Source organism: Ahaetulla prasina, chromosome 2, assembly GCF_028640845.1.
Source record: "Ahaetulla prasina isolate Xishuangbanna chromosome 2, ASM2864084v1, whole genome shotgun sequence".
Classification (NCBI taxonomy): Eukaryota; Metazoa; Chordata; class Lepidosauria; order Squamata; family Colubridae; genus Ahaetulla; species Ahaetulla prasina.
In genome coordinates, this window is record NC_080540.1 from 174,953,745 (window position 1) to 174,969,906 (window position 16,162).

A 16,162-nucleotide genomic window follows, 5' to 3' on the forward strand; every position below is an offset into this window, starting at 1 on the left:
CTTACCTATTATCTCCAATCCATAACCAATTCTTGGATTTTTCAATATTATAGATCTCTTACAGCTCTTCATAGCCATATCCTATTGGTGCCAACCCCAGCACACAATGTTACTTGCCACTCTTTTGACTTTTCTCTTCAGATATGCTCCACTCACCGTAATACACAACACATGAGCAGTAGGTGTGTCGGTACATTGGCAGGGTTGAGCATGCCGGGGGTGTCTGATTTCATACAAGCCAAAAATGCTCTCATACGCCGGTTCTTGTCTTCCACCGCTTTGCCCAACCAGAGCTTCTTGAGGTTGGGACAGGTCCACTCGCGAAAAGCAAGAGCTGAGACCAACTCTGGAGTCTGGGGTGATTTCCCTTTGTACGCTGACCATTCCTTGACGATAACAGGATGTGCTATGTAGGGATGAATATCTGATTAGAATACATCACTTCCCCGGTTCGTATAATAAGGAGAAACAAAACTCAGATATTTTGGGCCAGGTGTATTTCAATGAATGTACACTTACAGCAAAAATATATTTCAAGCTCAAAATGTGAAACAGTGCTAAGATTCTATTGTACATTTCAACGCAGTAGAGCATACAGTTTTTCTTTGCATTATATCAATTCTGAACCAGTATGCCAAGGAATAGGTTGCTGAAAAGTATGTATACTTCAAGGGACAGGACTCTATGGGGAATACTGGAACATATTATTTTTCTCACAGATTATGCTTATTCCAGGGCAATATGAGATGTTACCTGAACTAAAATATCCAAAACACCATGATTTATGCGCTGTTCTTATTTTAAATTTAATTTTGCTTATAATTTATTCATATTTGTCATAACCACCCAAATCTAATGAACTCTGGGCAGCATATAGAACCAAAAAACCATAACAACAATTAAAAACATAGAACCAGATAGTTTAGACTAAAACTATCTTGAAAGCAACACATATCACAACAGATGCTTAAATATATATATATTAATATACTAACCCCTCTGTTTTATTTATTTATTTACTTATTTGATTTCTATACCGCCCTTCTCCCGAAGGACTCAGGGTGGTTTACAGCCAGAATAAAACAACATTAGCAAAAATTAAATTATTTAAAAAACTGATTCTAAATTTGGCCAATAAATTAAAACTATCCTAAAACCATCATAAAATCCCCACAATTAAAATTACATTAGGCCAGGCCTGCACGGTGGAACAGAAAGGTCTTAGGCTCACGTTTAAAGGTCCAGAGGTCAGGGAGTTGACGCAACCCTGGAGGCAGCTCGTTCCAAAGAGCAGGAGCCCCCACAGAGAAGGCCCTCCCCCTGGGGGTCGCCAGTCGACATTGTCTGACTGACGGCACTCTGAGGAGGCCCTCCCTATGGGAGTGCACAGGTCGGTGGGAGGCTATTGGTGGCAGTAGGCGGTCCCGTAAGTAACCCGGTCCTATGCCATGGAGCGCTTTAAAGGTGATAACCAACACCTTGAATTGCACCCGGAAGACCACCAGCAGCCAGTGCAGCTTGCGCAGGAGAGGTGTTACATGGGAGCATCGTGTTGCTCCCTCTATTACCCGCACAGCCGTATTCTGGACCAGTTGGAGCCTCCTGGTGCTCTTCAAGGGGAGCCCCATGTAGAGAGCATTGCAGTAGTCCAGGCAGGAAGTGACAAGGGCATGAGTGACCGTGCATAGAGAATACCGGTCTAGGAAGGGGTGCAACTGGCGTATCAGGCGGACCTGATAAAAAGCTCCCCTGGCGACGGCCGTCATGTGTTCTTCTAAAGCCAGCCAAACATCCAGGAGAATGCCTAAGTTGCGGACCCTCTCCCTAGGGGCCAATGATTCGCCTCCCACAGTCAGTGATGGAATCAGCTGGCTGTACCGGGATGCCGGCATCTACAGCCACTCAGTCTTGGAAGGGTTGAGTCGAAGCCTGTTCTTCCCCATCCAGACCCGCAAGGTCTCCAGACACCGGGACATCACTTCGACGGCTTTGTTGGTGGTTAGGAGTGGAAATGTACAGCTGAGTGTCATCAGCATACAGATGGCACTGCACCCCAAAACCACGGATGATCTCACCCAGCGGCTTCATATAGATGTTGAACAGGAGAGGTGAGAGAACCGACCCCTGTGGCACCCCACACATGAGGTGCCTTGTGGCCGATCTCTGCCCCCCTGCCAACACTGTCTGCGATCGGTCCGAGAGATAGGAGGAGAACCACCGAAAAACGGTGCCTCCCACTCCTAAACCCCCCAGCTGTCACAGCAAGATACCATGGTTGATGGTGTCAAAAACCGCTGAAAGATCTAACAGGACCAGGACAGAGGAACAACCCCTGTCCCGAGCCCTCCAGAGATCATCTACCAATGCGACCAAAGTCGTCTCCGTGCTGTACCCAGGCCTGAAGCCGGACTGGAACGGGTCTAGATAGACAGTTTCATCCAGGTACTGGGGGAGCTGTCGTGCCACCACACTCTCGACAATCTTCGCCACAAAACGAAGGTTGGAGACAGGACGATAATTCGCTAAGCAGGGAGGACTTCTTGAGGAGGGGCCTTACCACCGCCTCTTTCAAGGCGGTAGGGAAGACATCCTCCGTCAAAGAAGCGTTGATAATTGCCAGAAGCCAACCTCGTGTAACCTCCTGTGTGGCCAGTACCAACCAGGAGGGACACGGGTCCAATAAGCATGTGGTCGCATTTAGCCTCCCCAGTATCCTGTCCATGTCCTCGGGAACCACATATCGAACTCTTCCCAGATAACAGTCTCAAGAACTGCCTCCGTCATCCCACCCGAATCTACCCAATCAGCGTCCAGACCATCCCGAATCTGAGCGATTTTATCGTGCAGATATTGTCCAAAATCCTCAGCACGCCCTTGCAAGGGGTCCTCCCGAGCTCCCTGAGCAAGAAGGAAGCAGGTCACCATAAACAGGGCGGCTGAGCGGTTATCTGCCGATGCAATAAGAGCGGAAAAATACTCACATTTTGCCACTCTTATCGCCACTAGGTAGGCCTGAATATGAGACCTTACTATTGTTCGATCGCATTCAGAGCGGCTGATCCTCCAATCACTATCTAGGCATCTTTTCTGGCGCTTCATCTTTCTCAGCTCCTCTGAATACCAAGGAGCTAGTCGAGATCGGCGCCGGGTCAGAGGCCGCAAAGCTGCCCTTTCCCAGGCAGCAACTAGTTCTTCAGCCGAGCCGTGGGCTAGATCCTCAGGAAATGGCCCAAGCTCCATCAGAAACCTCTCTGGGTCCATCAGGCACCTGGGATGGAACCAATGAGTCGGCTTCGTCTCCCTGCGGTGTGGGTTAGCTGTTCGAAAGTCGAGTCAAAGGAGTGAATGATCTGACCATGACAGGGGTTTAATAACTAGATCCCCTAATTCTAGATCATTCAACCACTGTCCCAAGACAAAAATCAAATCCAGAGTGTTTCCCCCAATGTGATTTCTTGTATTCACATAATCTAGATTTCTTGTATCCACATAATGCCAAGTTGACATGAACTACAGGTAAAATGTAAAGTTCTGGCATTTCTTGAAACGAAATGTTTTGCAAAATCCCATTTGTGAGCCATTTTAGATACCATCATTACCACTACTGCTGATTTTGCCACTTGTAGATTTGTGCTACCATATTAGCCTCTGCTGTGCAAAAATGCTTTTGGCTCCAAGAAAAGCAAGACATCCCATTTCAGGGCTGAATACAGGAGTCTCATTCAAACTGAACATCTGAAGCAAGGGGAAATCCCTATTTCTTTTTCTCTTTCAATTGACTTGAAGTAATATCAGGTACTAAATAAGAATGTGTACAACCTTCTTAGGTTTAGATGGAAATAAGAGGCTAAACTGTTGCATTTTGATGGAACTGGATTCCCCAAACATAAGATCACCTCATCCAATGTCTTATGTTTGAATAACAGAATAATAGAGTTGAAAGATCCAACTCTAGTCCAACCCCCCTGCTCAAGCACAATATTACCTATAAAACATAAGCACAATTAAACCCAAAAGTTAATAGCCATGGCATCAAACAGAAATCCTAGCACCAGTCTTTCAAGTTGCACCAAAACGGTCACCATGAAACAGTGCATTCAATTCCATTATTGCAAGTCAAGAAAGATATCATAATTAGACTGAAAGCAAATAATATATCCACCAGAATCTACAAGGACACAATTTCTTTATCCAGCATCAAACATGGAAAGCGAAGTATCAGGGACTACTGAATGGTGAGTTCAACATATGTCATTTAGCTGCAAATGGTACTAAGGGATTGGAAGCCATAAGGTAACACTAAAATATGGGAGGGTAATTAAAACCCACCTGTTGGAGTTGAACATGGCAATTATAAAATGCTCTATGGTGGAGAAGAGGGAGGGAAAAACATTTTCTTCACTATATAAATATTATGAAATATGTCTTTATATAAGGATGTACAGTTGATTTATGCCATATAACAAAGTAATCACAATTGGAGTAAATGGCTCCATAAAAGGGAGAAGACATTATGAAACAAGACTGCCAGGGCATGAATTCCACAGCTATGTGGTAGGATTACAGACCATCACAAAATGCTGCCTATACAATTATGAACAAGTTACAGAAAAAACGCTGGCTTCACATTAGTCCATGCCTGGGGGATGCAAATCAAAAGAAAGTAGATAGAAGCAGACAAAATAAGATGAGATTCATGTTCAGGATTAAATAAGTCAGCTAGGAAAGCAAACATGAATAAATGTGAAGATCAACCATGGTACTACCAAAATATACAGGAGGTGGCAGAACCTGGTTCCTGAGCCATTCATAATGAAATAACTGAAAAGACAGGTTAGTACCTGGCCCAGAGAATATGAATGTGCACAAAACAAATAAAAAGCTCTTTCTGTTGGGAACTTAAAACAAAGTCCGCTTAAAAAGTTTTGTTAACATGTTTCAAGTAGTCTGTGTTCTGGCAAAAAAAATCCCTCAAAATGTTTGGCCATAAAATTCAATGTGAATTTTTGAAAAAGTCACTAGCCCCCTTGTTTTCTGTCCTAAAACCACAAAGGCAATCCATTATGATTCTATTAAAGTACCCAACTTAATAAAAATGACTTTTAAATATCCCCATAGCAAACAACAGCCAATAGCAAGCATACTTTGTGACTTGCCTGGTCAAAGCATCTCAGAAGGTCTAGCAAAGACGCAATAGCAACAGATTTATCTCAACCCAATCCATAAAAGCATACAAGACTGACTCTCTCTCTCTCTCTCTCTCTCTCTCTCTCTCTCTCTGATAATTGGCTTCAGAACTCTTACTGCACATCTATAGTTATAGGAAAACTACTGAATTAGGAAGTTTTGCCTTCAGAATATGCTCTGAAAAGTCAACAAAGAAAGCAACATAGCACTTCCATTTGATAACTGGAAAGCCCAACAACACAACCACACTATTTGAAATGCAGATACTCCATTTACACCTATGCATATGGCAATCTGTCTGAAAAAAGGACAACACATAGGGACGAGGCTACATTACATCCCACAAACTCCATCATCCCATTAGAAACACAGGAGACTGATCCCACCTCCCCAGGCAGGCAGCAGTAGACACTCAACTGACTCCCAGTTCTCATCTTCTCAGCTGCCTTGAGAAAAGGGCAGCAGGAACCAGGATCTGTACCTGTAGTCTTTTTGTTTGTTTGTTTGTTTGTTAACAAGTTTTATTAGAATTTTTCTTTCATCATACATATTTTGTGAACAGAGTGTTGACCGGGTCACATCTTATACATCTTATATATATTAATCTTTATAATCTATTCCAATCTTCCCATTTTTTCCATATTCATCTCTTTTATATAATTCTTTATGACAAATTAATCATTTTTCACCATATCTTATTTCAGCTTCTGCCATATGATTTTTTTTCCCATCCATTTTACATGTCTCCAATTTCAGCTGTAATATTCTTTTTCCATACTTCTTTATCTTAATTTCTTAATACATAATACATAAACAGTATCACTATCCGCCCTTAATTCCTAATCTCTTACAATAACATTAATTATATTATTTCTCCATTAAGAATATATTTCTCAAAATCCCCATCCCACTTTTTAACATTTCAACTTTGTCTCTTAAATTGTCTTCAAACCAAATTGCCATTTCACATTTCATCTGATATTCTGTTTACTATAAGCAATATACCTTCCATCATCATATTAAAATCTTACATTAAAACCTTTAACTTAGTTGATCATCTACAATTAATAAAATTAATACAGTTCCCTTAAATCTACTAGTATGTACCTTATTTCCCTTCCTCCTTTTTACTAATCTTCCCTTCTTTAACCATTTTCTCTTGGTCTCTCCAAAATTCCACTTCTTGATGGTTTTCTCCTTTTATCCCATTCTCTTAACTTCTTTTTCTTTTCTTTTGTTTTTACATTTATTATATCTTTTCTTCTGAATCCTTTTTCTCACTTTTAGATATATTATTTGAGTAGTTCTCCCCAAGCTTTCTCCTAATCTCTTTCCACTATTTCCCCCTTTACCCTTTGATTGATTCTTTTTTGGGGGATGTTCCCCTTATCCACTCTTTTTTTGCCACTGTAGATCCCAGTGAAATCATCTAACTGCTTTTTGCATTCAGTTCCTTTTCCTTCAATATTATTTTCTTGCTCATTTATGCTCTCTTTTACCACCTTTTCCCCTATTTCCTGTTTTTTGTGTTCTAGCAAAATTTCTGACTTTTTATTATCCTTTACTGATTCACGCATATTTTTAAACATCTCAATTAATTCCTCACACATCCAAGACTCCATGTTGCCAATTTAAGAGATTGTTAACACTTTTGAATTATGTCACATTTAATTAAAATTTAAAATCCATATAGTCTCTTTTTGTTTTCAAATAATGTCCAATTCAAATATTTATCCAGTCTACTCCAAGTTAAAGATTTGTTATCTTCAACAACCGTTGAGAATCGACACCAAGCAATGTAGAAAGACAAATACTACTTAAAAGTTCCCATAGTTTCCAAATTATCTTCTAGTAGTCAAGGTCACAGCTGTACTTTCTCTTCTATCTTCCAACAAATATTGCAGTAATTGCTTTCTGCCAGCAGATGTCTCTCTCAAATCCATAATATTCTCAAACCAAATAAATGTCAAAGCTGTCAAAAATATTTTAAATCCACATAAAAATACTTTTCCCTGGATTCTTTTCTTTTATTATTTTTAGTTTCTCCAAATCTTTAGTATTCTAGCCTCCTCTTTGTTCTTCTCCCTCCATAAAATTTCCCAAGTGCCAATTAGCTGCTCATTTCAGCTCCGGGACATCTTTTAATGTTCCAATTCGAAATTTTCTTTTACCTGTGAGTTGGCCAATCCCTCACCCGGTACCAGCACTCCGTTCAAACATCACTCCTGCACAAAAACTTAGTCTGGTTGCCCCAGCTTCAGAGCGGTCATTTTACAATGGTCGCCACCCCTGCCACCGGTCCGAAGAGCTGCCTCCGATCTTTCGAGGAACTTGACTATTAATTTGGTCGCCTGAGATGCCTCTCTTTCTTCACCATCCCTACAGGATGGTTCTGGTCCGAAGACCCGCCGACAATGGTTTGTCTGGCTGGATTTTCGCGGAGCTCACTATTTTTCCAGCCGGTCTCGCCACGACACTTCCGGTTGCTCCCCTGTACTTTAGTCTTATTAACTAAGCAAATCCCACCATGACAGGGTACATCCTTCTGAACTACCTAATGTAGATTCTGGGAATCTTGTCTCCCATATTTTTAACACCAAGCTCTAGAAACAGTGATCCGATTTACTAATCATACTAAAGCATGTGAGGTTTACTTCATTTGGCTTCATAAGTGGGGAACAAGAATACAGCCCCTATGTCTTACTTAATAAACTGTGGCTAAGTGACATTACTATGATTTAGTCCTAAATGAGAATTGGGAAAGTACACACATGTACAGAAGTCTGGAGAAGTTACCTACTTTCCACAGGAATGCGCTTGCGCACAGCCAGGCGTTCCATCCGCCGTTGTGTCTCCGCCACACTGAAGAGGACACCGTATACATACTGCCGTGAGGCCCGAAAAAGGACAACAGCTGGTGGCAGTTCAGTGTTACATTCATCTTCAATGCACACAGGGATTTTGATCTCACCCTGGAATGAAATGAGAAACCTGGATCACTGATTCTCAACCACCCGACTGTTCTCAAAACCACCTAGGTCTCCTGCAAGAAAACCAATTAATAGACCCGCAAAGGCTCACTGCCCAACTCACCTTGGTAAGGACATGGTAGATGAAAGGGTACATAAGCCCCCGCCGATGCCTATGTTCAGCCACTCGAAGTACTTCTGGAGCAATAGGAGGCAAAGGCGGGGTGGTTATGTCCATGTGGTTGCGCGTTGCCATAGAGAGCAATGAAGGTATGTGGGCTTCAGATCCACTCAAGGTCCTTTCTGAGTTGCCAGTGTTTCCAGGTGATTGTCCCCAGCCTTGATTCATTATCTTTTCACCTGCAGGATCCTCCCAGCCAGACTTGCGAGAAACAGTTTCAGAAACGTGGCTGGAGAAAGAAAAAGAAATACTGTCATCCTAGAATGGGATTAAAATCCAGGAATCTTGTTTCTCCCAATTGTGTGACGGTACAACTATTCAGAAGTCTCTCCTTTCCCAGGACAAGGATAGTATGTCTGAGATTTGGCTAGTTCTCCCCACTTTCCCCCATAAACTATCACCATAACCCCAGGGCTTGCTAAGAAAGTCACAAGACTCCAATGAGTTACACTCACTTGGAATTGGCTCCATTGTGCTCTTCTCCATCAGAAGAAGAAGAGGGTGAAGATCCAGGCCCAGATGACGGGGAAGGTTTGGAACCCAGGTGATGGTTAGGAAACTTGGCAGGACAATTATCATATGATACAGGCCAGTTGTTGAAGTGACCAGCCTTCAAGGCAGGATCTTCATGGAAGGGCATTGCATCCGCCAAGCCATGAGGTGAGAAGAGAAAACTGGAACCAGGACCCGGAAGGAAAGATGAGGAGGCAGCAATGCCACCATGTGGAGCAGGTGGCTGGTACTGCATCTTTGGCCCCATTTGGGGTGCAAACTGGAGAAGGGGGAAAAGGAACAGCTGCAATCAAAACTACTTATTCAAACCTAGGGAGGAGTAATAGCCCAGTAGCAGAGAAACTAAGCAAAGATCCTTAGCACTCAGAAGATCTTGGATTAATTCTCTGGCATTTGTAATTAAAACAGGAACAAAGAGCAGACAAGAGAAAATATGTGTCTGAAGTCTTGCAGAACTGCTGTGAACCATAATAGTTAAGGACTGGACTAGTGGGATCAATGATCTAAATCAAGACAAAAAGCCTCCAATATACAGATAGGCTTTGGGTTACAATGGCACTTGGGACCAGACTTTCCATTGCTAAGTGATGTAATTTTAAAGTGTGATCTCATATGACTGCATCATTTATCAACCACAATTCAAAACCGCTAGAGGATGATGGGAGGAGGGAGGGAAACGGACTTATTAGAGCATTATGCAAACATCCCTTCCAGCTTTACCATTTGCTTGTAGGAAGTTGGCAGGGAAAATCATTAATTGCAATCACATGACCACATGACACTGCAATCATCATAAGTGCAAGTTGGTTGTCAAGTATCCAGACCACAGTCACATGACAATGGGGTGGGGAGGGGAGCTGGGATGACCAGCAGCTTGAAGACTGACTGTAACCACCATTCATTCAGCACCATCGTAATTTTGGACGGTCACTGAATGACTGGTCATTAACTGAATACTATCTGTGATTCTGAAGTTATTCTGTATTAGTGATCACATTACATTTTTCTTACTCCTGAGAACATTTACAAACATCTAAATGCTTACCTCATACCAGAAACAGACAGAAAATGTACCCACTCCCCAAGGAAAGGAAAAAAACTGAAATTCCAGTCATATTTTTCAAATATGTGTTTGTTATATACCAATGCCACATACACAACCATAGTATGGTTGGACTGGCACAGGGGACTCTTTGGAAAATGGTAGCAAAAGAAGTTATCTATAGATGTACAATAATTCACTAATTTGCTCAATTAACATTGAGATAATTCAGTTCTCCTTAGCTGAGTTATATGCTTGTGCCCCATGAGTGAGGCAAATTGACATAATAGCATTTTAAACCTTTCTTCAGATCCAACTGCAAGGGGGATGCAAGTTTCTGAATGATTCTTCATATTTGTAGCTTACATGGTATAAGCTAGAGGGAACAGTTTAACCTAAGCTTCTCCTTAATGCATTATCTTCTATGCAGTGGGCCTTATAAAGAAAAAGAGCATTCAGAAATGATTTTTCCCACATATCTGCTGTCTGAAGGATGCAGGCCAAGTTCAAGTATCTCAATTTGTGTAGTATACATTAAATTTCCCTGTTGTAGCTAGAACCAACAGGGCTTTCTCTAACCCAGGGGTCTGCAAACTTGGCTCTTTTAAAACTTGTGGACTTCAACTCCCAGAGTTCCTCAGCCAGCTTTGCTAGCTGAGGAACTCTGGAAGTTGAAGTCCACAAGTCTTGAAAGAGCCAGGTTTGCAGATCCATTCTCTAACCCAATGAACATTAACATTCTAGGTGGATGCAGTAATGGAAATCTCACACTAAACTTAACATCTGCCTAAAGCAATTCTGAGCACTTACCATAGCCTTCCCAGAAGGAAGTGATATCATTGGATTGCGATTCAGAGGTTGTGCTCCTCCAAAGTGGTTAGGCCCAAATGCTGGGACTGAAACAAAGAATTGGATCCTTGTTATACTTTAAAAAAATAGCCCAACATTACTATCAGGATACCCTGAGAGGAGACTTCTGCCAATGCAGAAGTCAATTAAATTGGTGTGTAGATAAAAAAAACCACTCCAGACAGAAGTTATGCATGGGAAATCATATCTTCATTGTCTGAAGCATAATCAGTTTTGCCTTTTTCCATTTTCTGTTTTTTAGAGTTGGTATCCATGGTCAACTCTTTATACTTGGGCAACTTTACCCCCAAAAGCCTGAGCTTCAGATTCTTGCAATAGAGTAGAGGATGTCCTAAAGTCACAGAGTGTAACAGTAGGACACAATTCTACTGGCTGTTCCACATGAAACTGAAATTAGACTGAAGGATGGTTTGTCCACCATTACCATTTACCTCTGAAAAAAATCCTTGAGGAGCTTGGAAGTGCAGGATTAGAACATTATTTGGGAACTGTTTTAGGAGAGTGGCTCTCACACACTTGACCAAGTTTCTTAGCAAAGGATGGTGTCAGAAACAGGACAGAAGCCGGATACAATGGCAATAATATGGATCCAGCCAACTTCCAGCCACTGAATCCAACAATAAATATCTAAGGGAGCATAAACTAGTGGTTAACCACCAAACCCCTTGTTGATTTTTAATAGATGACCAAATTCTTTAAGATATTGGGATCATTATAAAGAATACTGGATCAAGGGACATTTGGGCTAATTATGTTTTAATTGCTTAAATATATTTTGTGTACAATATTTTTGCATTCTAAAATTAAACACATAATAATGGACAGTAAGGACAACTATTAAGAATAGTGTACTATGATCTCTGAATGCAGGATCCAGGAGAGGCCCAGTAAGATTACCAGCATCTGGCTTGGAAAGGTGCTTTTGTGCCTTTAAGTAAACCATGAGACAAAGAACAAACAGAACTTCCAACTTGTTATGGCATTATTTTGAAGAAAGCATCCCAAACCTCTTCCAGCCATGTAGTTATTAAAAGGCACGAAAGCTCTCTTCGGGCCAAGAGAAGGTAATTTCAGAGTTAAATCCAGACCTGACCTCTCCCAGCAGAGGATGCTGTAAGGTATCAGGCAGGGCCTCACCTTCTTGGCCAGCGGGAGAAAACACGCTTGAGAGAGAGGTGAAGTTGACCAGCGTCGCCTGGATACTCACGAACATACGGGGACTGGCCGGCTGGTGTAGGAGGTGCTTTCATGGCCACTGAATAATATTCTACTGCTTTCTTGAAGCGTTCTATTTTATCTTCAGTCCTGGACTGGGGAGGAATGAGAAAGAAACGATGGAAATGACAGGGAAAAAAGTGGGCAGCAACAACAGCCTAGGATTCAGCATGGAAATCCTACTATAGTTAGCTATATACTGTACGCTACCGTCTCTATTCCTAATGAAATCACAAAATAAGATTTATATTAATTATAGAGCAGAAGGAAAGAGCCTCAGGAAACTAGAAACTCATTAGATTCTATAAAAAGTAAAAACACTGAAGTTGTCTGGCATCACATTGGCTTCTATTTTCTCTCTTTCTCTTTGTAACTTTCATATTATATAAATATTATTAAACCTGATACTAGTCTAGACCCATCTCCATGATTCCCATCTCACCTGGGAGTGTTTGAAGACATCTCTCCCTATTACATCCAAGCCAGAGGGACTTTTGATGGCACCGACATATTCAGATACAGCCTTGATGACCACATCACAGGGCGGGAGGACCAACTGGTGAGCACGCACCTAGAACCAACAAGAAGCACGCACCTAGACAAAAGTTTCAGTGAAAACAAAAGGCAGCACAGTAACAACTCTAGGGTCTAAAGATCGGAACAACTATCACTGGTATAATTAGTGTGAAGAACAGAATAGGAAAATTCCCCTGTCTCATCAGTGGATGATCAGGAAATATTAGTATCATAGGCTAACTCTATGGATGCCTTATGTCTGCTGACTTATAGAACCTCAGCTCAACTCCTCATAGGAGTCAGGATTTCACTTCAGGGTATCAAGGCATTTATGTAAACATGTAATGTTCCAGAAGAGTACTCTCTCAATGAGATACAGTAATCTTGCTTATTAATGAAATGTTAAAATGTTGATTTAGAAACTGTAAAAACATAATAAAATGCCTTCTCCCAATGCCCGCCTAACATTTTTAGGGTTGCAGAACAAGTCTTTTCAATGACAGCTTCCCCTTTTCAAACCAAAAGCTGCCAGGAACCCTTCCCTTTCTAACCAAAATAATCTGGCTAATGCCTTTCTGTCAAATCAAACTTTTGACCAAACCTCAGCCATTTTTTAAATTTTATTGTGATTCTTTAAATTCCTTTAAATCCTCTGTATATTTATACTGTACCATTATAATCAAGTCTTCACAATAGAAAATGGTGTTAACTACGGTATTTTTAAATGAGGAACGATAGTGCAGTTAACAGTCACACAGGGGTATATTAGGCTGCTTGTAGCATCAGACGTGAATTGACTTTTTAAAATTCATTCTGAGTGATCAATGTGGTCCTTAACTTACAACCATTCAATTAATGACCCTCTGAAGTTACAATAACACTGAAAAAAGTGACCTATAGCTGGTCCTTGCTGTTATGACTGTCAAAACATCCCCTCAGTCATGTGATCAAAATTCGGTCACTTTGCAATCGGCATGTATTTATGATGTTGGCAGCATTCTGGGATCACATGACCTCGTTTCCAACCTTCCCAGCTAGCTTCTGACAAGCAAAATAAATGGAAGCTGGATTTGCTTAACAACCATGTCATTTGCTTAACAACTGTAGTGATTTAACAACCCTGGTAAAAAAGATCATAAAGTCATGTGCGACTCACAACAACCACTTTATTTAAGCAATGGAAATTCTGGCTCCAATTGTGGCCGTAAGTCGAGGACTACCTCTATAAACTGGAGGAGGTCAGACATCCTGAGCAATTCAGTGATTCCATCTTTTGCAACTTCCCCTGTAATATTAACTATAGGTAGTCCTCGATTTATGACCAGAATTGAGCCCAAAATTTATGTTGCTAAGTGAAACATTTGTCAAGTAAGTTTTGCCCCATTTTACGACATTTCTTGCCACAGCTGTTAAGTGAATCATTGCATTTGTTAAATTAGTAACATAGTTGTTAAGTGAAGCTGGATTCCCCATTGACTTTGCTTGTCAGAAGCTCACAAAAGCTGACTGCAGGACACTGCAACCGTCATAAATAGGAACCAGTTGCTAAGCATCCAAATTTTGATCCCGTGACCAAGGGGATGCTGCAATGGTTGTAAGTGTGAAAAGTGGCCATAGGTCACTTTTTACAGTGTCGTTATAACTTTGAACGGCCATTAAATGAACTATTGTAAGTCAAGGACTACCGGTATAATTCTAGTTGTCTCTAGCACAGGTCACACTAAAGAGCATCAGATTGAGAAGACTGCAATAATCCATGCCAAAAATGTGACCTGTTTATTCCTGCTCTGTCTGTGGTTACAGCTGTTTCCCAGCCAAAGCTGTAGAGCTACACAAAACTATAACACAGAGAAAAAGCAACAAAAAATCTTCTGGTTTTCCAGCCCTGTTAGACAAACACTATGAAATAATACTCCCAACTGATTCTACTTCTTTAATCTAGTCTATTTTAGCTCTATTTCTTCCTAAATCCTTTTTTTAAGTATTAAATGAATCCTCCCATTTCTTTTCAGAATTGACAATTGTGACACTTCAATTACACATTTCACATAGGTTAAAAAAATGTATCTGGCTCCATTATCATCTCTTGTTGGATTTAAAGTGATCCTTCCATTTCAAAGTTACACTATTTGGGGAAAACCCATAGCTTTCTTCAGGTAAATACAATATAAGAGGGCAATTGCTTCTTAGAACTGGCTGCAAAATTTAGGGGTGCTTTTTCTCACTCCTCCCATTAGGATGTCATTTCTGAACTCCAGCGACAGCTTAGAATCCAGACAACACTCGACTAGTTCTTTGGACAATAACTCTGCAGTTCTATCAATTCCTGCCTTGCTGCCCTTCAGAAGAGGACAAGGAGGGGGCATGTGTCACCTTAAGTGAAGCGAGCGGGTGGTCCGGTCCAAGAAGACTCCAATGGAAGGCAGCCAAGTCCTCATCTGGAAGAATGTGGTTCCCTGAGGGGGGAAAGGCACAGTAATATACAATCAGCAACAAGAATGGAATTCAAGCCCCCACCCACCCAAAATGGAAATAAGCAGAAAGTGTTATAGAATTTAAAGTTAAGATTTAGCAAATTATGTTTCACAAAAGAGGAGAAAGATCTTGAACTGTACACAGTATAGTGAGAATCCCAAGTCTGAAACTGTGCAAACAGAAAATCTGTACTCTAATACTGAACTTCTGAGTACAGCAAAGTAATTGAATTATCTTGTTTTGGTTGAAGCTGAAGCTCTTATTTGATTCAGGATGGTTAATTGGTCTCCATAAAGTGAGGCTCAATTTGAGACATTTCAGATCATATTCTGCTTTCCAGATAGCAGCAATTTCTCCTAGTCTCTAGACATATGTAACCCTCCTTACCCGTTTTATTTTTAAAAAAATCCTTATAATTAATGATTTTAAACATTTTAAATAACAAGAATTTAATGTATACTATATAAAGATCATGAAGGGTAGGGTAGAGATGCACCATCCTCCAGTAAAAAGATTGGGGATAAGAGAGGGATTTTGCAAATGGGACATCCTTTTGCCCTTGAGAATATTCCAAGTCAGCTACAACCTATTTTTTTCATCTGACAATGTGGGGAAAAAAAGTTATGCTCTTTCACATACATTTAGGAAGAAAAAAATTAAAATAAAAAAGCAGAACGCACACTGAAAAGCTGTATCTTTCAAGTCACTGTAGCTTTTATAAACCATGGTTACCACGGACTATGATCTAACATGATATATGTAAGGTTAACCAATTTCAATTTACCCAGCAAGGCAGCAAATATAGGAAAACTGCTCAGCTTGAGACCCAGCTGCTTGGCCACCTCTTGCATGAGGAACTGGTTAGTGGTGAGGTTTTTGCCATTCCAGCTCAGCTTCAGGGCATGGGAACTATAGTAGGAGGGGATGTTGCAGAGAGCATATTCCGAGTCATGGGCAATAAGTCCATGAAAGCCATTCTCCCGAAAGAAAGACACTACTTCCTGATGATGATCCTCCAGGCTCTGGAACACCTGAAAGCAGTAAAAGGACAAGGATGAGTAAATTGCAAGGGCAAATTTCTTTGCCTTAACTTGTAATGAAGTACTTGCTTTGAGATAATTTGTTCATTGGTTTTATCTTCTTTTCCTGCTTCCCACAACTCTTCAGAAGATGGAAGATGTGGAACATGGCATG

The 16,162-nt window shown here is 41.0% G+C and overlaps 1 protein-coding gene across 1 annotated transcript in view; it reads right to left on the minus strand.

Moving 5' to 3' along the window:
• FAM120C (family with sequence similarity 120 member C) overlaps positions 1–16,162 on the minus strand; it is a 45,539-nt gene that overhangs the window by 23,555 nt on the left and 5,822 nt on the right. Inside the window, exons 2-10 of the mRNA XM_058173432.1 lie at positions 15,753–15,999; positions 14,867–14,949; positions 12,420–12,548; positions 11,970–12,072; positions 10,703–10,788; positions 8,793–9,109; positions 8,281–8,566; positions 7,988–8,159; positions 157–406 (exon numbers count right to left, since the gene is read on the minus strand). Of these exons, the coding sequence (XP_058029415.1) occupies positions 157–406; positions 7,988–8,159; positions 8,281–8,566; positions 8,793–9,109; positions 10,703–10,788; positions 11,970–12,072; positions 12,420–12,548; positions 14,867–14,949; positions 15,753–15,999 (1,673 nt within the window). The remainder of the gene's footprint in view (positions 1–156; positions 407–7,987; positions 8,160–8,280; positions 8,567–8,792; positions 9,110–10,702; positions 10,789–11,969; positions 12,073–12,419; positions 12,549–14,866; positions 14,950–15,752; positions 16,000–16,162) is intronic.